Raw genomic sequence first — 26706 nt, forward strand, 5'->3', positions numbered from 1 at the left:
GGCTGTTATAGCATTACGCTATAATGTAGCCTAGGGCTACTTTCTGATGGACTACAGCCAAGATTTGAGGTGAGCCTAGGTTTAGAATACGTTTTAGGAGAAAGTGATTTGTGTGTTTGTGACGTGCTGGTTGCTTTGAGTCCTTTTTATGGTGTGTGAATTCGCTAGTTCTCTAATGTCCATTCAGAATGTTTCCTCAAGTAGCCTGTCTGGACTCCATCACTTAAGAGAGACTGGACAATTAATATAACTGAAATTAGCATAACATTAAAAAGGCCTTTCTAGCCACTCTGAACGACATGATCTTCCATTGACACTGCCTTCTGACGAGAATGACTGCAGCAGATTGTAACAGTATCGTTTATTGTTCTTCAAATTCTATATTGCGCCAAATTTGTGAGCACCCCATGTTCCGTAACGTTGTTATGGAAAATATTAATGTTTCCAACTATCAATCAGCAACTGCGCCGGAAATCCGGCTGCATATTGAACGTTGAAATTGCTTAAAGGCAGTCTCTCTGGCAAATGACAGGAGTGGAATGTTAGCTAAAAAAGACTGATACCCAGACTAGTCCTCCTTGTACTGTGTTTGTGATAGTGTCGTTGCCAAGGCAACACCCACTCACGAGGGAAACCAGGGACTCCCAATTTTTTTTTTTATGTGTGTAGCTGTTAGCTTTCCAGCTTGACCAGAGAGAGAGCACTGCATTGTGTGTTTTGTAGTAGATTTAGCTGTAATATATATCCCCAATGATTCTCACGTTGCCCCCAATTGTATTATATCGACAAAATAAAACCTATGTTCACCAAAAATGTTGTTTTCATATATTAGTTATTCAGGAATGTGAATCATAGCAATTATTGGTTTTGAGTGGATTGCTCTTTTTTAATGAATTTTAAAATTGTATTTACTTGTTCGTAAAAAGTATTATGTTGCCTGTGTAGGAAGGAATGTTATGTTATATTGTGACAAATGTTGGAATCTATTGAGGCAGCTCCAAAAAAAATAATCTAAATATGACAATTGAAATGTATATAATGAATGCACAGTAAATTGAATTGTTTCCCTCTTGTCCTCATTCTCCTCAGACTCGGATTATAATGTCTACACCCGGTTTATGAAGTCTCATCGGTGCTATGACTTGGTCCCTACCAGCTCCAAGTTGGTGGTGTTCGATACTTCACTGCAGGCAAGACCACATCCTGATTTTAACTCTTTCCTGTCAAATGAATCTAGACCCAAGATGCTGCTTTGTGTTTGTGTATAACTTGGTTGATCTCTCCGTAGGTAAAGAAGGCATTTTTCGCTCTGGTGTCCAATGGGGTGAGAGCAGCACCACTCTGGGACTGTAAGAAGCAGTGTTTTGTAGGTGAGAAAGACTGTCCATTGTCACCTGTTGCCTGGGATTTGGGGTGTTTTATTTTTTGTATTTTATTTTTAATAATGCACAATGAGTGGAGTTGACTCTGTTCTCCTGCTGATCTCTCACTGCAGGCATGCTGACCATCACAGACTTCATCAACATCCTCCATCGCTACTATAAGTCTCCTTTGGTAAGGCCTAGCTTCCAGGCTGCCCTCGTATTCCACTGTTTCTATGTTTGAATGTTTATAGCATTCCCTATCTCAATTTCACATTTTAATCATATCAGTGGTGGTGGAGGTTGGAAAGGTGCGACAAGTGATTTGCAGCACTTACATCATATCTAATGAACAGTTGACCTTCATGCCTCTCACTACCCTTGCTCTGTTAGTCAGCATTTTCACCTGTTTTAATGTTTCAGGTGCAGATATATGAGCTGGAGGAGCACAAGATAGAGACGTGGAGAGGTAAGGGCATTTAGTAACTGTAATAATTAATGACTGATCATCTACTGGCATAAGGCTAACTAGTGCCTATTCTGTTATCCTTCATCATAGAAGTCTACCTTCAAGACTCCTTCAAGCCCCTAGTCAGCATATCCCCCAATGAAAGGTAGGTCTACTGCCATGGTGAGGGTTGTCACTGGACAGTTGGTCCATGTAGCCAGAGCTCAATTCAGTTACTGACTGGCACTGTTTGTCTGAAAGGGCCCTGATATGGTCACAAAGGTATTTTAATATCCCCTTTCTCCTTCCCTGTTTCAGTCTGTATGACGCCGTGTCGTCTCTGCTGAAGCATAAGATCCACAGACTGCCTGTGATCGACCCTCTGACAGGGAACACACTCTACATCCTCACTCACAAGAGGATCCTCAAGTTCCTCAAGCTCTTTGTGAGTCTCTTTTGTGATCCTCTTTCTCACGCTCTCCCCGTTCATCTCTCTCACCACGTTTTATCACCCGCTGTTCCTTGACATCTCAAGGTTGCTTTCTCGGCAGGAGAGAAGTTAAGACGTGCAGTTCTAGGTCTGTAGGCCTTGTTAATGAAATCCACACCCCAATGTTTATTGATTGTGGTGAGGTAATATACTTTGTTTAATTTGTGTGATTTTTTTTTTTCAAGCCACTTATATTAGTGTAACCTTGTGTTATTCCCAGATATCGGAGATGCCGAAACCTGCTTTCTTAGGCCAGACTCTAGAGGAACTGGGCATCGGAACATTCCATAAGATTGCAGTGGTGCGTTCTGACACACCTCTTTACACAGCACTGGGCATCTTCGTGGAGCAGAGAGTGTCTGCCCTGCCTGTCGTCGATGACAATGGTGAGTAAGGGGGGGACAGTTTGTTGAATGAAGGGTTAAATATGACTTCTGACCCTGATATGGCATGTAGTATTCATGTGCTCATGTCTTTCTCTCTCAACACACAGGACGAGTGGTGGACATTTACTCCAAATTTGATGTCATTGTAAGTACTGGACAGCTGTGCTACCAATGAGCCGTATTTAAACAGTATAGTCACTGATCAGCAGAAAATGGTTGTTTTAGCTCATTGTGGGTGTTTGAGAGACAGGCAAAGAGTACTGAAAACAAGCAGCATATAGAAGTAATAATGTCCCCCACACAGAACCTAGCTGCAGAGAAGACGTACAACAACCTGGATGTGACTGTGACCAAAGCCCTGCAGCACCGCTCTCAGTATTTTGAGGGAGTGCTCACCTGCAACACACACGACACACTGGAGTCCATCATAAACAGACTGGTAGAGGCAGAGGTGAGAGATACACCTGTGTATACACATTCTATTACTGTTTGGGTCCACAATTTAAACAGTTTCTTGGGAGTTTGTCAAGGTCAATACAAGTAGTACACACAATTATAATGTAATATATACACCGGTGCTGAGATCTAACCTTGCCATTGCTAAGTCAACATCACCTTACTTGAAGGTGGAACAACTGCTAAAGCCTTTAGTTTGTGTAACCTATGATTTGTCTCCTCTCTCTCAGGTGCACAGGCTGGTGGTGGTTGATGAGCAGGAGGTGGTGAAGGGTATCGTCTCTCTCTCAGACATCCTCCAGGCACTGGTGCTCACTAATGGAGACGGAGACAAGGGTAAACACAAACCTGCGCTATGCACTGACCTTGATAAATCAAATGAAAACGATGTGAATGTCATTAAGTTTCAACTCAGTCCCTGGGAAGCAATGTTTTAAAATTGTTTTGTGGTTTTAAAGGAATTAAATAGTTTAAGGTGAAATAAAGTGATTTATCTGGTGTTTGTATTTCAGGAACTGCTTGAGGGAGTGATGAAGGGAAGCCTCCTCCAAAAAGATGAGGAGGAGGATCCTGGAGGAGAGGAAGAAATAGGAGTGACGTGGGAGAGGGAAAGATAGGAATCTGTCAACAACCCCTCCTGTACAAATGTACGTCTTGAACATGAGGATCTCTCTCTCTGCACAAAAATGTGAATCCCATTGACTTTCTCAATTCAGCAATATAGACACATAGGGACACTTTAAACCAAGCCAAAACCAAACAAGAAGCCGGACCAGAAGTGGCCAATGGAGTGGAGCTGTATGTCCATTGTCCACTCTGAGCGGCCCAACACAACCTAGTGTCCCTCCTCTATTGGTGCAGGTGATGGACCGATACAGTGAAGGAATGATGTCTAGTTATGTGAAGGGGATCAATTATCCACTTCTCAGACAGATCCATTCCCTACCTGTTCTCTCCCATTTGGTCTGTAGACACTGGAGAGAGGAGTCGGAAACTTTCCACCCTGTCCCTTAACTGAGCAGCATTCCTTTTCCCCCATCATCCTTATAGGGCTGGAGTCTATAAAGCACAACAAGCCAATCATGGATCAAAAGATCATGTATGTCACAGTGGAACAATATATATTAGTACTGGAAGCTACCACAGCAACTCCGCTGTTTTGGTTACAGTAGGTGAAGTCTGGCATGTCCGAGTTGGCACTGCTGTAGCTGTAATTAATTTTATTTCTAATATTGATGCACAACCACTGACTTATGTAATCACGAGTTTTTTCTGATTTGCTATTTGGCATAGCGTACATTTCACAATGTTTTCTTATTCTTTCTTCAGTTTGTAAAGTGTCATGTGAATTTAAGTGTTATGATTTTGCTCAGTGTGTCCTTGTTTGATTTGACACACACATTGTCAAACCCAGAAGACTGGAGACATTTTTATGGCAGTAACACGAGTCTGTGTTTTTAGGGTTTGTTTAACGGTGTTCCTCAATCCTTCTAGCGCTAGATGAAATTATTTTTTGAAAGTTTTCAACATGCAGTGTGAGTGTGTGGATTGATCATGGACTCAGTCACTTGTGAACAATTGCCTGTCTTCTGATTGCATGTATCCGAGAGCTTCTGAGATATTCATCCTGATTGTGTTGGGGGTAATTCGGTGAAGCAGTTGACATTTTGGACAGTCCCTTTTTTGCCGTGACTTTATTCCATTACCTTATAGGATTCCATTTGAGCCTTTCATTACTACCTGTACTTTCCTTTTCACGTTCCCAGAGGGCAAACCATGTATGAAAGGGAGTTTCTTGGGCCATTGAATCAGTACATGTTCAACATTTCAAAATTGACTTTTGCTCACTGGTTTTAAGGTATGAATAAGATGTGTACACGTATTTAAATGATTTTTTTCCCTTCCTCAAGTGAACTGTAATTTAATGCATGAGCAATAAATATTGATTTTCTGCAGTTTCCTGTAATTCGTTTTGGGGCGGCAGGGTAGCCTAGTGGTTAGAGCGTTGGACTAGTAACTGGAAGGTTGCAAGTTCAAACCCCAAATCTGTCGTTCTGCCCCTGAACAGGCAGTTAACCCACTAGGCCATCATTGAAAATAAGAATTTGTTCTTAACTGACTTGCCTAGTTAAAGTTTTTAAAAAATGTACTTTTTAATGTGTTTTGGTGGAGCAGTAAGGTTGTAGGTCAGCTGGCGGTTGTGGGAAGAGCAGGATGTGATACAATAACTTAGGGCAATGGGATGACCATGGATCAGGGGCTAGACCTTTGTTCTGATTTGAATGAGGGGTAGAAAGGTTGCATTGGAGGACACATCAAAAGGCACTAATGGAAATAGTTTTTGCATTAGATGTACACACTGGTATGTGAGTAAAATAAACACAAAACTTAGGAAAACGGTTGTATTATTACTCTAGGCTATATGCATGATTGGAAACTAGTCCTGAGAAGGTTAATGGTTTTAGTCCAGATGTCTGGATAGAGACCTGGGTGTTCATAATTCAGTGCTACATTAAACAATACAACATGTCATACCACCCCTTAACAGTGTGTGCTCAAAACAAGGCCATAGACACATCCCAACCATGGCCTATGACATTTGCATAGGATCACTCCCTGACCAAAGATAGGCGGATGTGTGGTAAGATTGTCTAACAGTATGCAGACAAACACACAGGTCCTGCCTCCCACTCACAGCCATAAACAACCACATTTTCAGGAAGAACATGTACACATGTTCTTAAACATCTCCCAAGAACTATATTTTAAAAAATACAGTACAGGTCAGCATGACATGGTCATTAACTAACGCATAAATACATACAGGGCATACATACAGTATTTCCTGTGGAACAGCAGTCATAAGTATCAGTAGTATTTCATTTTTCAAAGGTTCAACCCCTGCCTGTATGTGCTATAGCCATACTGAATAAGCACCCTTTACAGAGGGTCTGATGAATCCTCACTCTACTTAGCTTTCTGAAAATGTGAAATCTGGGAGAGGTATTTACCTATCACTGAGGAACTGTGATTAAAATGCTTACTGAACATATTAAACACACTGCATTCACTGGTATAATCTGCAGTAAAACAGTGAGGGGTGTTGAACTTGAACGGTTTAGTTGCGATGCTGTGGAGTTAGTAGTGCACACATGGGCCCTGCAGAGCATTTTCTAGGAACTCACAGCAAACTGGCAGGATTAAGAACACAAGGAAAGAGACTAAGTCCGCAGTACCTTTTGAGTAAGTGGTCAACAAAACAAAAAGCTACAATTTTAACAGTACATAGTTTTCCTGAAAATAACATTTGGTAATATGATTTGACATGAGGTAAATTATACAAACTATTTACAATTTGCATATCAAGGATGTAAAATAGGTTGAGTAGAATTGAAGAATACGGACTATTGACTCAAATACTGTTCTATAGTAATGTGAGACATCAAATTGGAGGGACTCAGTATGCGCTTTCAATGACAGTGTACAGTAGTTTTGCTTTGGAGATATTCCATTGGTTTGTCAGTGGATGATTGACAGCACAAATAAGCCCCTCCCGTTGTCTCCCATGCAAGAACAGTTACCAGTGTTAAACTGTTGTCAAATGAAACTCAAAATAAAATCGAATTCATAACAGCAACCCGTCATTAGAGCGTCTGTGTGTGCGCGCGTGCACACATACACACAAAATGGCTATACAGTCCGTCGTCATGATATACCATAGAGCCGGGTGTTTGTATGGACCATTCCTGCCTCTAAGTAGGCAATAGGAGTTACAAAACATTGGTTGCTGTAAACCTATGTTCTGGTAACCTGATCTCTGTGACTCACAGACCACTGCTACCATAAATGATACATAACATGCCCACATAAATAAGGAAGACTTGGTCTTCATGGATTTTAAAATCAATTTCTCAGTGTGTATGTACATACAACGGAGAGATCAGTATACAGTATTCAAAGACGGACCTCATCTTCCCCCTATACACACACACACTCCCTGACAAAAGAAAACAATTGAAAAACAGACCTCTGCCATCAGTGATTCAACATAGCATCAATACAATATAAAGGCAAACAAATACAAATGTATAGGTACTTGTGAATCGAATAAAAAATATTGTATCAAATTAAATTACACACATCCTCTAACTACAGTTTTATACAGAGTGTACACTGAGTGTACAAAACATTGTCTTTCCACGACAGACTGACCAGCTGAATCCAGGTGAAAGATATGATCCCTTATTGATGTCACTTCAATTAGTGTAGATGAAGGGGAGGAGACAGGTTAAAGACGGATGTTTAAGCCTTGAGCCATGGATTGTGTATGTGTGCCATTCAACGGGTGAAAGGGCAAGACAAAGGATTTAAGTGCCTTTGAATGGGGTATGATAGTAGGTGCCAGGTGCACCGGTTTGAGTGTGTCAAGAACTGCAACGCTGCTGGTTTATCCCGTGTGTATCAATACTGGTCAACCACCCAAAGGACATCCAGCCAACTTGACACAGCTGTGGAAAGCAATGGAGTCAACATGAATTGAGGCTGTTCTTAGGGAAAGGGGTGGGGGGGTTCCACCCCAATATTAGGAAGGTGTTCTTAATGGTTTTGTACACTCAGTGTTTATCCTGCCATTGAGATTAACATGGGCATTATCGGGAGCAGTAGTAATATCAGTAATTGCAGTCATTTTAGTAGGAACAGAACAGAGAAGGGGGCTGCAGGAACAGGTTTGTGGGTCAGAATGGTGAGATAGGTTGGGGGCAAGGGATGGACAGGGGTTGCCAGTAGTTTTGGCTGAATAGACGAGGTAGGGTTTGTCACAACTCAGGCGGTGGTGGCTTTAAAAAAAACTGTCAGGAGAGTCATGTAATTTTTTTTTTCCTTTGAAAAGACACTGTCCCTCTATCTCTCTCAGTATTTTTTTTAGTGCAGGACAGAGTCACCAGTGCTCTCCTCAGGTCTTTGGGATAGGGCCCTCTCAGACTTTGATGTCCTCCTGGACACTCAGCTGGGACAGGGTCTTCTTGATGCGCAGGGCGGTGAGGCGGGCGGCTCCGTTGGCGTACCAACACTCCCTCATGATCTTCCCCATCACACGCAGGGTCTTGGGGGACGGGGAGGGAGAGAGAAAAGAGGAAGATTGTACTTTATCTATGTTATATAAAGCTCAGGAAAATTGGACCAACAGTTGAGCGAACATGAGGAAAATGAGGTTAGAGGAAGTCATATGCACAAGGATAAATAAGCTTATCGAAACCACCAATGCATCCCCAGAGAACAAGCTCGCCAAATAAACATACTTCATTTAAAATACACCAGCATACAATGTAATACTGATAAGAAACCAGTGACACTTTCATATTAGTGAGTGACAGCTGTGTTTTCATAATAGGATTGTTTGATTGACCTCAAATGAACATGCATATCCATGTGTCCCTACCTCGTAGCTCTGCCACCAGTTGGGCACGTTGGGCCGTAGCTTCTGGTCACACACCAGCTTCCTCATCTCCTCTATGGAGGGGTCAGAGGGCACCAGGTCAAAGTACGGTAGCTGGTACTCCTCATGGATACCTCGGGGCAGAGGTCAAAGGTCAGGTTTCTAATCAATTGTGAATTAAACTTTTAACTACAGTGAGATAGAGAGATGCATCCCAAATAACACCATTCTCCTTATATAGTGCACTACCACTTGGAGACCTATGGGCCCTGGTCAAAAGTAGTTGACTATATAGGGAATAGGGTGCCATTTGGGACCAGCCAGAGTGTGCTGAGGGGGAACCTGTCTGACCTCCAGCGTTGCAGCGGCGTGCGATCTCCCAGTAAACCAGGCCCAGAGCGTAGATGTCTGCACACTTAAACGAATCAAAATGCCTCATGTTGATGCTCTCATCCAGAACCTCAGGGGCCATGTACCTGACAGAGAGAATGTGTGTTTTATTAAGCTGGGGTGGCATGAGGGTTGTAAGTTGAGAAACCAAGTACTTCTTACGGTTGAGGACGTGTGTTTGTTTGCACCTCTTTGTGCCCACTCTCTGGTTGGGGGCGATGTCTATGGTGTCGGTGGTGGACTCATGGCGCACGGCCAGCCCCAGGTCAGCAATGGCACAGGTACTGTTTTTCTTCACCAGGATGTTCTTAGACTTGAGGTCCCGGTGGGCAATACCAGGCTTACCTAGAGGAGGGCCGAGAGAGTGAGCCTACCTGACAATTACTGCATTCCTGACAATCAATGGAAGTCATGTAACTGATCATTAACATGTTCGTGTGAAACGTGTGTTTTATGTTGTCCAATTCATTTGAATCAAACAATCATAGATATCTGCAATATACCATTGCATACTACAGTAGACGAAAACGTAAATGTTCTTCCAGAATGACATCAATAATTGACCTATCAAGGAACATCTCTGTTGGTCTGAGTCAGTGCACTCAACAGAGATGCTTGAGTTTAGAGGGGCTGCTGTATAAGTCATACCGGGCAGATCCATAACCCAGACTCTGACCAGGCTGAATGGGAGAGCTGGCGTTTCCTACCAGCTATGAAGCATGGCCTATATTTACCAGAGGCACACCCTCACCCTGTGTGCCCAGGATCTCCATGTGCAGGTGTGCCAGGCCGCTGGCAGCAGACAGTGCCAGTTTGATCATTCCCTCGATGGTGATGGAGTAACGGTTCAGGTAGTCAAACAGAGAGCCATACTCGTGGTAGTCTGACACCAGCCACAGCTGGGTCCATGTGCCATTATCTATGACAGAAAGATTGTTGGACAATACGTTCAGAGACCAATGTTCAGACCCTACACCTAATACGAAAAACTGACCTGAACACCAGAAATCTACAAGCAGTGCTCTTCGAAGGGGAATATTTGTTGTGATGTCATAGAACGACGGCCAGTATTTTGTTACCTTTGTTGTCGGCGGCGATGAATCCCAGGATGTTTTCGTGGCGCAGCATAATGGTCTGGTAGATCTCAGCCTCGCGGAACCAGGAGCGTTCCTCTCTGGACGAAAAGATCTTCACCGCCACGTCTCCTCCTCTCCAGCGGCCGCGCCACACTTCCCCGAAACGCCCTTTTCCTATAATCTCCTGCAGCACGATGGTCCTGGCCACTGTTCGCTGGACAAACAGAGGGAGGCCTGCAGAGAGACACAGGACGAAGAGGACCAAGGCATATGGGACACAGAGACAAGGTAAAAAAGAAAGAGGACTATACAGTTAGACAATCACATTGTGACACGTGCCTAATATCAACCACATTTCCCCCTATGCATTTTGTTTTCTTCTATGGAAGACATTATTAAAGCTACAGTCACTAATCTCTTTTTTTCCCTGTTTTGTGACTGCTTGAATTGATCAGAGCCCTAGTGTGGCTGTACTGACCGGAGCCTGATCCAGAGGTGGACATGTCGTAAATGAGGTCCTGCAGGGTCTTGTCCTTGGCCATGTAGAGATGGTCACAGGAGGGGTCCTCCACCTCCAGCCTCTGCCTGTGGCTGTAGGCTTGCTGGTGGTACTGGAACAGGAACACACCCATGATTAGCAGCACACACAGCAGGCAGACGGGCCCTGCGACCACTGCTACCAGCTCCACTGGACCCCATTTACCATCAGGGCCAAAAACACCCCCCAGGCCCGGCCGAGACGTCACTGAGAGAGGGAAGAGAAAGAATCAGACTAAATACATATTTCACATTTCATGAGTGAACATAACACAATTCACTGAACTGTGTTTTGAGACCCTTGTCCTCTATTGTAGCAGACATCCTAGCCCTGTGGTTCGTAACGTGAGGTGTGCAACCTGGGACATGTGCTTGTGTGTGGCGGTATACAGCTTATATTCCATGGTCGAGGTCGAGACACTCACCAGAGGTTACTTTGAGGTCGAGGCTGTTGCAGTAGTTAGTGTAGCAGCAGTGTGTGTAGAGGAGGCCCTCAGCGCTCAGGCAGTAGAAGGGCTGGCCCGGGGGTACCAGCTTGTCCCGGGTGATGCAGATACGGATGTGCTGCTCCAGCCCATTGATGAAGGACGTGGAGGCCATGCAGGCCCCGTCTGTCTCACACTGGGAGCCAGTCTTCTCACACTGGGCTGTGGTGCAGTTACACCACAAAGCTGTACAGAGAGAGAGATTATTTCAATATTTTAGAATAATGGTTTGGATAAACTCAAAACATGCTCAAAGCTGTAATGTCATAAGAATTTGTGCTGGCACTGCCACATAAAAAACATTTCATGACAATTTCCCTCCACTGTATGAGATGCAAGTATATATACAGCAGAGGGCGCTCATCGACAGCAGCAGTACCACACAGGGGCCCTTTGACGATTACATTTCCCTGGCACCAACTTAGTCCAGCGTGATCAAACGCACATCCTTTAGCGGGGTGCAGGGCCAAAGAAAGTTGGTATAAAATGAACAGAGGCAGTACAATCAGCAGCTCCAGCAGGTATCTTTGTTCACAAAACAACGTTTCGATCCTGCAAGGATGACCTGATGAAGATCCTTGCTGGATCAAAATGTTGTTTGTGGTGGAGCTTCTGAGTGTGCTGGCTCTATTTATTTTATACTGACACCAACTTTCCCTATGATCATGTCAGATAAAGCATTGGACTACAGAAAAAAAAAAGATTCACTGCGTTTATTACATTTTTCCTCCAACTGAACCACACCATTTCCCAGAGAATAACCAAACTATTTCAGCTTTTCTCTTGGAGAAGAATCAGACAGACGTCAACACTACTTTTTGTAAGGACACGTTGAAATAATAGCCAGTGAGTTTATTAGAAAATAGCCCGAGATTTTAAAGAGAAATATATCTCCTTTTGATAAAGCTGGTAGCATGCTCCATCAGGATAGAGAAGGCTCCAGAGAGTGATTCAACATCTTCAGTATTTTAGGTCGCAGGGACTAGGACTAAGTTGACATTGTACAAATCTCTAGTCGTTGAAGAGGTAAACAACCCTTTAGTTTGATGATCCTTTAACAATCTTTTGAACTATACCTCTTAGAAATGTTTCAATTATTTACCATGCCCCAAATGGCATAATTTCACAAAACTAAGCAGACGCAGAAAAGTGTGTTGTTTGAAACCATTCCAGATGGGGACAAACATGTTTTTAACCCAAAACGGTCACAAAATCGACCCTATTAGCTAATGGTGTTTTTAACATCACAAGAGTACAACAAGACAGCACAACACCCCTACCCTACAGAGGTGGTTCATCCTGGAAATAGAGTATCAAAGGTAAATCAAACTGCGTGCCAAAGCTGGCCGTTTCAAAAAGACACGTTCAGCGGCAGGCCGGGAAACAATTATAGCCATTCCAGAGATGGATAGAGATCTCTACTTGGAAATAACTCGACTTTGCATGGACATGGGCAGTGTGGTGCAAGGGCAACAACCTCTCCCTCAATGTGACCAAGAAAAAGGAGCTGATCGTGGTCTACAGGAAAAGGTGGGCCAAACAGGCCCCCATTCACATCAATGGGGCTGTAGTGGAGCGAGTCGAGAGTCTTAAAGTTCCTTGCTGTCCACATCACCAAAGAACTATCATGGTCCAAACACACCAAGACAGTCCTGAAGAAGGCACGACTTCCCCCTCAGGAGACTGAAAAGATTTGGCATGGGTCCCCAGATCCTCAAAACGTTCTACATTGGCACCTGATGACGAGCAGTATGGCAACTGCTCGGCATTTGACCGTAAGGCGCTACAGAGGGTAGTGCGTACGGCCCAGTGGGGCCAAGCTTCCTGTAATCCAGGACCTATATAATAGCCGGTGTCAGAGGAAAGCCCATAAAATTGTCAGAGAGTCAGACTGTTTTCTCTGCTACCGCATGGCAAGTGGTAACGGAGCGCCAAGTCTAGGTCCAAAAGGCTCCTTAACAGCTTCTACCCCCAAGCCATAAGACTGCTAAACAATTAATCAGATGGCCACCGGACTATTACCTTGACCTCCCCCTCCCCTCCATTTGTTTTGTACACTGCTGCTACTCGCTGTTTATCTATGCATAGTCACTTCACCCCTACCTACATGTACAAAATACCTCAACTAACCTGACTCGGTACCGGTACCCCCTGTATATAGCCTCCACATTGACTCGGTACCGGTACCCCCTGTATATAGCCTCCACATTGACTACCCCTGTATATAGCCTCCACATTGACTCGGTACCCCCTTTATATAGCCTCCACATTGACTCTGTATATAGCCTCCACATTGACCGGTACCCCCTGTATATAGCCTCCACATTGACTCGGTACCCCTTTATATAGCCTCCACATTGTACCCCCTTTATATAGCCTCCACATTGACTCGGTACCGGTACCCCCTGTATATAGCCTCCACATTGACTCGGTACCGGTACCCCCTGTATATAGCCTCGTTATTGTGTTACTTTATTATTATTATCTTTTTTAAAATTTTATTTTTTACTTTAGTTTATTTGGTAAATATTTTCATAACTCTTCTTGAAATGCACGGTTAAGGGCTTGTAAATAAGCATTTCACAGTAAGGCCTACACTTGTTGTATTCGGCACATGTGACAAATAAAGTTTGATTTGATTTCACATTGAGAGCTTCCACTATTTTAAAGTAGTAAACTAGGTGGGGATTCCTAACTTGTGAGTGATCAGCCAATGATAAGATAATTGTATTTTTCTTTAATATTGGTTTGCCTAGTTTGTAAATGGCTTTAAGCTATATCACCGCCAACTGGTGACACACGAGATTTGGTTCAAGACTCCAGTATTGCAAGTAGCGGTAAATCACAAATATTAGCTTTACATTTTTTCCCAAACATCAAAAGAATAAGAAAATGTACTACTTTAAAAATGGAGATAGCTCTAATGGAGTTGCCCATGCTATTACAGATGCCATAATGGCACAGATACAATGTTGAGTACCTCTTTCCCTTTCTAAGATTCTAATCTCTCACAAGAATACAGTTCAGTTTTAAAAGGCCAGCTTGCTACCAATTTTTATGATTCCTCTTCTCCTAATTCGCCTATTGTCCACAAGTTCCATAACCAGCTAGCTAGAGCAAGTAACATTAGCTAGTTCAAGCTAACGTTCTAAATAGGACAGAGCCTTCATTTAATTTAGCTAGCTAAGGAGAAAATATAAAGATTTGAGTGATGAGCAGTAAAAATGTAGGTAAGTTACCATTTTCTAGCTTACTTTTGTGACTGACTTTCCTTCACTGCCATAAACTGTTGTTAATAACCTGCACCTCACGTAACTATTTCACCTAGAACGCCTAGCCTGAAAACAGGTTTTTGGATAAAAATCACACAATATCAACCCAGTTCAGTACTTTTGTATGGAGAGTATGAGAGATTTAAACAGGTCTGTCAGACAGCAAGGTCAGCACAGCAGGCAGTGAGGTCACTTTGGGTGAACCAGATCACAGAAATGACACACACACACAGAGAATGAGAAGCAATTTTACAAGTTATTGCACATTGCAGACATCACAAGAAAGCTCAGACATCTGGGTAATTTGATACTCTCAACATACAGGCTCTATAATGGTAGACATACTTGATAGAATTGAGGTTCAAAGACAAAAGGTCTCTGTTTAGTGCAGACAGCTTGCTTTTAAATAGTGGTGTTCTACTGACAGTGTTACTATAATCAGAAGTGGACTTTGCCCATACAATTTCATAATCCTTAATCAACATCACATTGGCCCTTTGTGTGGCGATTACAGGGAATTTGACCAACCCAGACTGAGCTGAGATCTGTGGGGGTAGGGGAGTGAACCCAGAATGTAGTTTTTGGGATAAGCCATCCTCCGGGTCAGCTTCCTGTGTACAGGGAGGGGTGATAAGACGAAAGGGGGAAACCCTAAAGTTTTTTTTAGGAGTTTGTAGTCTGTACTGGAGGTTTGGGATTAGTCCCAGGCAGCCTAGTCCTGAAAACTAGGACAGAGGAAGTAAAAAAAAAAAAGTAAAGGCAGAGAAGGGGCGTTCAATGTGTTTTAAACCCCTGCGGCGAGGGCTTTTTTTGTGGTAGTGGGTTGTACAGAGGAGGGGGTTGACTTGTGTGAGCAGCTGCAGCTGTCATTAACCCAGTCTAGACAGTGACTGCCTCAGTGAAATTTTGGATAATTTAATTTCATTTGGGCACAGAGGCTGACATGGTGTGAAATTCCGATATATTTTTTTTCTTCCATCATAGTCTGTAAATGACTTCAATGTTAACATTGAACATCCTCTGTTGCATTTGTATTTCCCACACAACACACATTCGCAGGAATGAAAGAAACATGAGCTTTTTGGTTTCCAGAAGGTTCGTCCTTTTGCAAATAGATTGATTAATAGGCTTAATGTTGATAGGAGCCTAATTAAAAGTGCAACTAGAACCCTGTGAAGATAAGTGTTCAAAAACATGGATAGCTACAGTAAAGTAGTGAGAAATGATAGGTGATTATTACTTGCTGACATTCTGTAAACTGGGGTTGAGGTTGGAGGTGTTACTCGAGACGAGGGTGGGGGAAAGAGCTCTGCACGAAGCAGGCAGCACTCAGACAGGGAATAACTGATTAAGATACCCAGACGCCACCAGGCAGAAGAAGAAAAAGAAAAAAAACACCACTGTACTCACCCCATCCCCCTACCTCCCCGACTATCCCACTCCGATCGATACACATGAAGTGTGTGTGTGTGCGCGTGCTTCTGTTATTGTATCTGGGCTCCCAGTCTTCTGATTCTATAGCGAAAGCTAGTTGGCTTTCTAGACACAGGTTCAGTGATCTTAAGCAGGCAGTGTATTTCTCAAACAGTACTTAATCAGTGAGAATGTTTTGAGGCATGTTTACGTTCACATGTTGGATTAACCATTTAGGCAAGACTACAATCTGGAGAAACTCTAGTATTAGAAAACATGCTAAATCAGATCGGTGAGAACATGTAGTGCTATGCTGGAACAAAATACGTTTCCATGTCGATCAATTCAAGGCCATAGCGAGGTCTGTTCAAAGAGTTCCCATTTTTAAACAGACAGTAAAACCTGATAGTTAATATGATAATTATTATTATTATTAGGTGAGTGTTTATATTTGTCCTATTTCAAGGGCACATTGGTGGATTTTTCACCTTGTCAGCTCGGGGATTCTAACTAATTATAGTGCCTAATGGAGTCTGGCCTCCGATACTCCAAGGACTCCCTAACACAGTTGTCCTTGGAATTCAGACAGGATGCATAGTCTCAATTTGAGGAGGGGAAAAGAACATTGAAAAATCAATGAGTGACTACAGAAGATTCGATAATACAGTTATAGATAATACTAATAGAAATGAGATAAGGAAAAACAGACCTCTTTCAATGGCTGAATGACTCATGTAGTAGAAGATAATGCTGCAAGCATTTTACGAATACACACCTCTCAATGTAATTACATGGCTGTTTCCCAAATCCCATGACTTACGTTTTCTTATCTCACTACCTCGCCCAGCTCCCTTGTTGTCCAGCTCCTCCCTTCCCATCCTCTATCTAAATCTCTCTCCCTTTCCAAATATCACAAACCCAGGGAACGTGAGTTGGTCACTCACTGTAACCTCTCTTCATCAAACATCTCAATCATACTGTTTCACACACACACACACACACACACACACACACAATCCTGTTTGCCTTTAAGCCTCCTTACTCTGATGCGGTTTATCAACAGGCACGTACATGCAAAATTAAAGGCCATGGATTTTTAAAAATATTCTTTAAAAAAAGTAAACCCTTTCACCTCCCAACCTTGGCACAAGAACAGCTGTGGTTTAAAGCTTCCCCTGGGCTTGAGCGAAGTAATCATTTATTTGGGGGCTTTTATTTGGTGTGGTTTAGAAATTAACACACGCACCTGCCCGTTTGTGTCTGAGGAGTCTTTCAGTTTCAGCTACTATGCTGTGGGAGTATTCCCACGTCAGAAGGGGAAAAAACATGTCTTAATGACATCTGTGGCATTGACTCATACAGACTACACACACACACACACTGTAAAATGATATCACTAGATTAATGCTTAGGGGTGGAGCCTATTATATATATATTTTGTTATCTTACACATCAAATCGACCCCAATGTGTACATTTCAAAAGGCAGAAATATGAGTTAGCCTAAATATGACTTAAAATAGACCCATAAGAAAGGCAATCTATGTACAGTACCAGTCAAAAGTTGACACACCTACACATTCAAGGGTTTTTCTTTATTGTTAGTGTTTTCTACAATGTAGAATAAGATTAAAAGACATCAAAACCATGAAATACATCTAGTAACCAAAAAGTGTTAAACAAATCAAAATATATTTTATATGTGAGATTCTTCAAAGTAGCCACCCTTTGCCTTGATGACAGCTTTGCACACTCATTACATTCTCTCAACCAGCTGCAGCTGGTATGCTTTTCCAACAGTCTTGAAGGTGTTCCCACATATGCTGAGCACTTGTTGTCCAACTCATCTCAAACAATCTCATTTGGGTTGAGGTCAGGTGATTGTGGAGGCCAGGTCATCTGATGCAGCCCTCCATCACTCTCCTTCTTGGTCAAATAGCCCTTACACAGCCTGGAGGTGTGTTGGGTCATTGTCCTATTGAAAAACAAATGATAGTTCCACTAAAACAAACCAGATGGGAGGGTATATCGCTGCAAGAATGCTGTGGTAGCCATGCAGGTTAAGTGTGCCTTGAATTCTAAATAAATCAGTGTCACCAGCAAAGCACCCCCACACAGTCGCACCTCCTCCTCCATACTTCACGATGGGAACCACACATGCGAAAGACATCCGTTCACCAACTCTGCATCTCACAAAGACATGGCGGTTGGAAGCAAAAATATCACATTTGGACTCATCAGACCAAAGAACAGATTTCCACCGGTCTAATGTCAATTGTTCCTGTTTCTTCTTATTGGTATCCTTTAGTAGTGGTTTCTTTGCAGCAATTCGGCCATGAAGGCCTGATTCACGCAGTCTCTTCTGAACAGTTGATGACAAAACTTTCCAAATTGACTGACCTTCATGTCTTAAAATAATGATGGACTGTCGTTTCTCTTTGCTTATTTGAGTTGTTCTTGCCATAATATGGACTTGGTCTTTTACCAAATAGGGCCATCTTCTGTATACCACCCCTACCTTGTCACAACAACTGATTGTCTCAAACACATTACGAAGGAAGGAAATTCCACAAATTCACTTTTAACAAGGCACACCTGTTAATTGAAATGCATTCCAGGTGACTACCTCATGAATCTGGTTGAGAGAATGCCAAGAGTGTGCAAAGCAGTCATCTCAAGTATATTTTGATTTGTTTAGCACTTTTTCAGTTACTACATGATTCCATGTGTTATTTCATAGTTTTGATGTCTTCACTATTATTCTACAATGTAGAAAATAGTCAAACGAATGAAAAAGCCTGTAATGAGTAGGTGTGTCTGAACTTTTGACTGGTCCTGTCAATTATTTTACCATTGGGGTGATTACAATGCTGGACAGTGCCATGGCACCTTCTGGACATTTGATATCCAGTCACAGACCTTTTTTGCGCACACACATGCCATGATCCAGCACACATGAACTCAAGAAGGTTGTTATTTTATGTTGTTATTGAATTTGTATAATTTTTGATGAAAGTTTCATAACATCTATTTTTGCCATTAAGTTAAAAGCACTTTTAAAAAGGAAATATGGCTTATATAAATCTAGATGCAAGTATTTTAGATAAAATGGGAGGACCTTGATGAGATTTAAAATACACACCACAAACTGCATCTGCGTTATTGTACCGGATCTGAGCGCAGATCTGAGTACACACAGACACACCGCACAAGTACACACGTCAAGTGGCCCTGTGCTGAATGTGTGGCAAGGTTATTCACTGGCACTATAGTAAAACATATACAATAAATAGGCTGTAAACGTACAATGTCTACATAGACAGGCTAGGCCTTACTTGGGAGAAAGGAGGTGGTGTAGAAGTAAAGTGAGTGAGAGGAAATGTTTTCAACAGCAACTTGTTTTTTTTCTCTCCGTTTTTAGAGAATGCTGTGATGCGTCAAGACTGTCGAAGAAATAGTGTGGCAGAGCAAACACTGTTAAAAGCGGGGGTTTGGCGTGTTACTAAAGTCAAGCACAGTACAGGTATTGTTTGGTGACAGGGCTGTGTGAAGGGAGTGGGGGAGGGAGAGAGGAGAAAAAGGGTACAGTAGAGAGAAGGAGAAAAAAGGCTACCTGTGCACATTGTATTGCTTTGTACATTGTGATGTAGCCTAAGGACACTTCACTTTAAATGTATGGCAAACAAAAAAATACAACTCTGTTGACTACTTTTAATGACTACAGTGACTATTTTAAACAATTTACACTGAACATTTTACATCACTTTTACTGGAAGAACTGTACAGATGCAAAGTTTGGTAACATCATTTCAGTAAATTCGCCCACTGTTTTTTTAAAACTGTTAAATAGGCCTATCTGCTCCGAATTAAAATTCAAAGATGTCTGCAGAAAGAATGGGGTGTCAGCTACAGATGTAGGATCTTCATTTCAGCCAGTTTGTTACACCTGGAAAATAATCATGCAGGAACAGAACATTTTTTTGCAGTGGTTGATACATTGTTCATTACAGCAAATAAAGTCTGACTTTTTAAAGTGGAAATTATAAACTTTATAAGTCTTTTTAAACCTTGAATACACTACAAGTTTGTATTTCTTGCTGGGCAGGAACATTCTCAGAAACAAAAGAGTGATCAACATCCTACAACTGAATGACAAGACACCTTGAGTTTGAAAAATATATATATTTTGGTTTATTGAACTACACGCTAAGTGAAGTGGATTTACACACGGTAACAGAATTGCAGTAACGAATTCCATCATGGGTCTCTGATCTGTAATACACAAAAATTCATAATTATGGATATGAAAGCAAGGCTCTGAATGCAGTGTGACCATTTTACGCAAATATGCACCTGAATATTTAGGAGCACCAGCGACTCCTGTGGCGGGCCGTGTGCAGTGCACGCTAACCAAGGTCGCCAGGTGCACAGTGTTTCCTCCGACACATTGGTGTGGCTGGCTTCCGGGTTTGATGTGCACTGTTTTAAGAAGCAGTGCAGCTTGGTTGGGCTGTGTTTCGGAGGACGCATGGCTTTCGAACTTCGTCTCTCCCGAGCCCGTACGGGAGTTGTAGCGATGAGACAAGATAGTAATTACTTACAATTGGATACCATGAAATTGGGGAGAAAGGGGGTAAAAAAAAAAAGCCCAAGAAAGATAGACACCCACCATTTCAGATGTTTTTTTAAAATTATAATTTGTTTTACCCCTTTTCTCCACAATTTTGTGATATCCAATTTGTAGTTACAGTCTTGTCCCCATCACTGCAACTCCCCTACGGACTCGGGAGGGGCCAAGGACGAAAGCCACGCATGAATTTGTCGGAGGAAACGTCGTCCAGCTCCCCTAACCCAGACGACGCAGGGCCAATTGTGAGCCGCTTCACGGGTCTTCTGGTCACGGCCGGCAGTGACATAGCCAGGAATCGAACGCGGGTCTGTAGTGACACCTCAAGCGCTGCGATGCAGTGCCTTAAACACTGGGTACTGGACTTCCTGACGGGCCGCCCCCAGGTGATGAGGGTAGGTAACAACATCTCCACCCCGCTGATCCTCAACACTGGGGCCCCACAAGGGTGCGTTCTGAGCCCTCTCCTGTACTCCCTGTTCACCCACGACTGCGTGGCCATGCACGCCTCCAACTCAATCATCAAGTTTGCGGACGACACTACAGTGGTAGGCTTGATTACCAACAACGACGAGACTGCCTACAGGGAGGAGGTGAGGGCCCTCGGAGTGTGGTGTCAGGAAAATAACCTCACACTCAACATCAACAAAACTAAAGAAGATGATTGTGGACTTCAGGAAACAGCAGAGGGAACACCCCCCTATCCACATCGATGGGACAGTAGTGGAGAGGGTAGTAAGTTTTAAGTTCCTCGGCATACACATCACAGACAAACTGAATTGGTCCACCCACACAGACAGCATCATGAAAAAGGCGCTGCAGCGCCTCTTCAACCTCAGGAGGCTGAAGAAATTAGGCTTGTCACCAAAAGCACTTACAAACTTCTACAGATGCACAATCGAGAGCATCCTGTCAGGCTGTATCACTGCCTGGTACGGCAACTGCTCCGCCCACAACCGTAAGGCTCTCCAGAGGGTAGTGAGGTCTGCACAATGCATCACCGGGGGCAAACTACCTGCCCTCCAGGACACCTACACCACCCGATGTCACAGGAAGGCCATAAAGATCATCAAGGACAACAACCACCCGAGCCACTGCCTGTTCACCCCGCTATCATCCAGAAGGCGAGGTCAGTACAGGTGCATCAAAGCAGGGACCGAGAGACTGAAAAACAGCTTCTATCTCAAGGCCATCAGACTGTTAAACAGCCACCACTAACATTGAGTGGCTGCTGCCAACACAGACTCAACTCCAGCCACTTTAATAATGGGAATTGATGTAAAATATATCACTAGCCACTTTAAACAATGCTACTTAATATAATGTTTACATGCCCTACATTACTCATCTCATATGTATATACTGTACTCGATACCATCTCCTGCATCTTGCCTATGCCGTTCTGTACCATCACTCATTCATATATCTTTATGTACATATTCTTTATCCCTTTACACTTGTGTGTATAAGGTAGTAGTTTTGGAATTGTTAGGTTAGATTACTCGTTGGTTATTACTGCATTTTCGGAACTAGAAGCACAAGCATTTCGCAACACTCGCATTAACCTGTTGCGACGAGCAATCCCGTATCCGGGATCACTCAATGTTAGTGGTGGCTGTTTAACAGTCTGATGGCCTTGAGATCTTATAAGTATAGCCTCAAGCTCATTAGCATAACGCAACGTTAACTATTCATGAAAATCGCAAATGAAATGAAATAAATATATTGGCTCTCAAGCAAATGTTCAGTTTTTCCAAAAATATTATTTGTGTAGGAGAAATCGCTCCGTTTTGTTCATCACGTTTAGCTGAGAAAAACCCCCCGAAAATTCAGTCATCAAAACGCCAAACTTTTTTTCCAAATTAACTCCATAATATCGACAGAAACATGGCAAACGTTGTTTAGAATCAATCCTCAAGGTGTTTTTCACATATCTATTCGATGACAAGTCATTCGTGGCAGTGTGCCCACATGGGAAAATACATGCAGCTGGAGATTACGCACCAATTTTGACGGAGGACACCAGGCGGACACCTGGTAAATGTAGTCTCTTATGGTCAATCTTCCAATGATATGCCTACAAATACGTCACAATGCTGCAGACACCTTGGGGAAACGACAGAAAGTGTAGGCTCGTTCCTGGCGCCTCAAAAATCTGGCTCACTTCCTGTTTGAAGTTTCATCTTGATTTCGCCTGTAGCATTAGTTCTGTGGCACTCACAGACAATATCTTTGCAGTTTTGGAAACGTCAGAGTGTTTTCTTTCCAAAGCTGTCAATTATATGCATAGTCGAGCATCTTTTCGTGACAAAATATCTTGTTTAAAATGGGAACGTTTTTTTATCCATAAATTAAAAGAGCACCCCCTATATCCATCTGCTAACCATGTGTATGTGACAAATACATTTGATTTGATAAACCACTGCGCCACTCGGGAGGCCTCTCCATTTCAGATTGTTCTGAAATTGTTTCTGTAGTTAGAAACAGATAAGATTAGCATTCCTGCAACATTATTTTGTTGAAATATAACTTGATTTGAGGAATTAAGATAATTGATTGGACCCAAATTGGTAATTTGAAATTATAGGACTCATAACATTCAATAAATATTGTACATAATATCTGATTTGGACCCAAAGCATTTTTAACAATAGCTAGGTTTCCATCAAATTGGTGACAGATTTTCACGTGACAATTTCCCACCGGAAATGCGTTTCCATCTAATTGACTTGAGGATAAAAGGCTTTGCGTGATGACCCAGTGCACATAAATACCTTTTGCGGTTAAATGGGTTTCCATCATATTTTCATGTTTTTCTCACAAAAAAATTGTTTTGTTATAAAGTGAGTGTGCCCACTCTGGTATTGGCCCAGAGTTTCATCTGCAGCCTAATAAACTGCATCCATTTCCAACAAGTTGTAGTGGTAGGTCCACACGTTTTTCGCATGCCTACAATTTTATTTCGATATGATTGTTATTATTTCAATATTTGAGCATAAAAGCTTTTCCACCGACATTTCTCTCATAATTAATTTTATTGATACAAAAATACCTCACCTTGTCGTCAAAACAAAATACAGTAGACATTTGGAAAGTTTACCATTAGGCCAGTCATACATTTTTTGATGCGACATGTACTTTACTGGCTAAAGAAATGTTGGATGGAAACCTGGTTAATGGATAAGACATGGGGATTCCAAATAAATGGTCAAAAGCCACCCACACCAATCATTATGGAGCTGCGGCTTGGAGTATTGTTTCTAGTATTTATTCCTAGTGAATTTTTCCCCTTGTTCAGAGGAATTAGTAATTGACATTGTTAGGTTTATATCCAATCCTACATTCTGAAATTACCAGGTTCTGACCACTGTTCCTGCTAGACGGTGATTTAAAAAAAAAAAGATTCTTGGAGTGGTATCACAGCTCCCCCTTGCAGTGTAAGGCTCTGTGGCGAAACGGATGCCATATACTTAAAATGTTTCCAAACTTTGCATCGTATTTAGTGTCGCCAGAGTATGTCAATAGAACAGGAAGTTACCAAACCACAGAACAAGATGAAAATGTGGTTTTAGGCAATGAATTTAAACAATTAGTACTCACTTATAGGAATGGATAGGCCTATTGGAATAGTCAAGTTAAATAATACACATTATATGACTGTTGCCTCACGTTTTAGTTTGTGATGGTAATTACATTTGTTTTTGATGATGATTATTAGGTTGAGGTCGCTAGCGACAGTATCTTCAACCTAGGGTGCGTTCGTAAATTCACTCTGGCTATCTACTCGGATTTCAGAGCACTCTCGTCTGAGTGTGCCAGAGCGCAGAATAACTGATTAATTTACGAACGCTCAACACCCATTGAATATGGACGGTGTCAGTAAACATCTGAAAAAAAAGCTTAATGCAAATTGTTTCCAGCAGCACAGTTACAACCACCAATGCTCTGGATAACATGAAAACAGCCTAACCAGCTCTGGTCACTTTGGAGTGACAAAGAGTGCGCTCTGGTCGTTCGTAAATTCAGAGCGTTGCCAGATTGACTATTTACAAACTGACAACGTTAGCTTGGGTGCTTTAATGCCGTTGTGAGGTCAGAACACGGATCAAACCTACTTCTCGGCCAGAGCGTCCAGTGTGCACTCTAAACGCTCCAACAGCGAAATGTTCTGAATTTACGAACTGTCAACCTCTGAATTTACAAACGCCCTGTGCGCACTCGGGCACTCCAGATTGAATTTACGAACACACCTCTAGTCTTGCAGCTCTTTAGCTAGCTACTCTGTAAACTAGCTTGACTTGCTAGAAAATTAGATAAACAAGTTGAGGAAAAACTAACTAAACAAAACATGTTTTATTATCACCTGAAACAATGTTTCTTCTGTCTTGAATTTAAAGGTCATATTTTGCAATGTCCCAAAATAAATGCGATCTCTGACAAGAAACTAGGCTCTCCTCCATTTTGTCTCATTGTGAAACCCTATGCTCTCTGTCCAGTAGTAGCTGAATGAGATTGCGTGAAGATGACGTATAGTATAATGAAATACATCACGATGTGTATGGGGCATAACCTTCCACAGAGTTAAATTATTTTCCAGAGAAGGCATGGAGAAAAATATGCCTAATGTCATTATATCACATCAACAATGGGTTTATCCAACTCATAATGGTAAACTAGATCATCCTAAAGTTAGTTACTTAACTTTGCAGACTCAACAGATAAAGCGTATAGAAAAGGATATGTTTAAATGGATATATTAGGCTAAGTGACAAAAGTTGAGAAGAGCAATCAAATAGGCCCACAGAACGAAACAGGATTTAAAAAAAGTTGAAATAGGCTGAGACTTTCACAATAAATCACAGTTGTAAAGAGAAGCTGTGATAATTTAGTCCAGGCTTTTATCACCATTCATTCCAGTAGATTAGATAAGAAACTGGAAAATCTCCATTACTCCATTGTTTGGGCATTTTTAATCTCCACACATGGATACCACCAAGCCCCCTGCCCTGCCCAGAGAAAAAGGGCCATATACATGCAATCTGTATTTACACTGTTGGACACTCTTTTGAAGCCACAGGCGCCCAATCATATCATCCATGTTATTCAAAAATTAGGAGTTCACGATCAAGGGCTTTTTTTTAAAGAGACTAGGACTGAGTGTCTATAGACCTTGAAGCCTCTTCTCTCTACATGTACGAAACACGCTAAAGGCCATGGAGAGGGAGAACTGAGGCCGAGTTCTGTTTACTCATTTATGCTTTTCATAGTTTATCATTACTGGATAAAATATACATTTAACTCAAGCTGATTGGTAGAACAACACACAATGGCCCGTTTCGCAATGTACTCCAGCTCTTCGAAGCTAAATAGGTCAGCCTCAAGACACCAGCTTGCTAAACCATTGTGTTATAGTCTCAGCAAAAGCGTTTAGAGCTGCACTTTTAAAACCACGACACTAGCTATCTTGTTTGCAGAGTTTACAGTACACACACCAAAATAAACTGCTAAAAAACAGATTTTCACAGGAAATGACGACAAAAACATAGTCAAATTTGGGAATAAGGAACTCATACCTTACTTGATGAGGAATCTGAGTGAGCACATTTAAATGCTTTGATATTGAATATTATGAGGTAGTTTATGATAAATAAATAAACTAATATTTCCATATTCGTTTTTGAGAATACAGCAAATTAATTAAACTTTGATTAAATGACTCAAGGCAATTTGTCAAACCACTGCTTTTGGATTCTTGTGAATTGTATCAAGGAATGGTGGAAGGTCCTTGGTAGACAACCTTGGCTGTTCATCCCAAATCCTAAAAACGGTGCTATGTCTGAGATGTTTACTAACGCGATCCAAGTATCCATCCAATTAGCGTCTAGCTGGCCAGAGAACTAACGTTATGCTATTCTCAAGCAATAAAGCATATTTAAACATAACGTCAAACAGTGTAGGTAGGTAGCTAGCTAGCTGATTCTCTTATTTTCATCTCTATTGCAATACTATTAGCCGTAAACAATCAGGTTCAATTAGCTAACTCGACTTGCTTGATACCAAATCCGTGCGCCATGTTGTGCTATTACTAAGCAATGTAAATTTCATTCACAAACAGTGCAAGTAAATACACACAGGCGGGAATAAAAACTTAATCGGAAAAACATTACACTTACCATCATAAGTTCCAAATATGCAAACCAGGACGAGAATAATTAACACAATTAGATTCTTAGCCATGATCGCTATATTCCCATTGCATTGCATTAATATTTGGGCTAGTAGTGTGGTATTGACAGCGGAGCGGACAAAAACACACAGCTCCAGTTAGA

At 42.0% G+C, this 26706-nt stretch overlaps 2 protein-coding genes across 2 annotated transcripts in view; one reads left to right on the forward strand and one right to left on the reverse strand.

The window, feature by feature from the left end:
- Positions 1–5096, forward strand: part of LOC115143168 (5'-AMP-activated protein kinase subunit gamma-1-like) — a 23010-nt gene extending 17914 nt beyond the window's left edge. Inside the window, exons 3-13 of the mRNA XM_029683299.2 lie at positions 1090–1190; positions 1289–1370; positions 1496–1554; positions 1785–1830; positions 1921–1975; positions 2128–2254; positions 2520–2685; positions 2793–2830; positions 2990–3136; positions 3372–3477; positions 3654–5096. Of these exons, the coding sequence (XP_029539159.2) occupies positions 1090–1190; positions 1289–1370; positions 1496–1554; positions 1785–1830; positions 1921–1975; positions 2128–2254; positions 2520–2685; positions 2793–2830; positions 2990–3136; positions 3372–3477; positions 3654–3664 (938 nt within the window). The 3' untranslated portion in view covers positions 3665–5096. The remainder of the gene's footprint in view (positions 1–1089; positions 1191–1288; positions 1371–1495; positions 1555–1784; positions 1831–1920; positions 1976–2127; positions 2255–2519; positions 2686–2792; positions 2831–2989; positions 3137–3371; positions 3478–3653) is intronic.
- On the reverse strand, positions 4835–26706 carry LOC115143169 (activin receptor type-1B-like). Its single transcript, XM_029683300.2, has 9 exons — positions 26551–26706; positions 11007–11252; positions 10523–10789; positions 10048–10278; positions 9720–9887; positions 9157–9313; positions 8930–9054; positions 8582–8712; positions 4835–8245 (listed from the first exon to the last, which is right to left on the reverse strand). The coding sequence occupies exons 1-9, from the start codon at positions 26639–26641 to the stop codon at positions 8120–8122; spliced, it is 1542 nt and encodes a 513-aa protein (XP_029539160.1). The 5' UTR covers positions 26642–26706; the 3' UTR covers positions 4835–8119.

The sequence above is a fragment of the Oncorhynchus nerka genome, linkage group LG15, assembly GCF_034236695.1.
Source record: "Oncorhynchus nerka isolate Pitt River linkage group LG15, Oner_Uvic_2.0, whole genome shotgun sequence".
NCBI classification, from domain to species: domain Eukaryota; kingdom Metazoa; phylum Chordata; class Actinopteri; order Salmoniformes; family Salmonidae; genus Oncorhynchus; species Oncorhynchus nerka.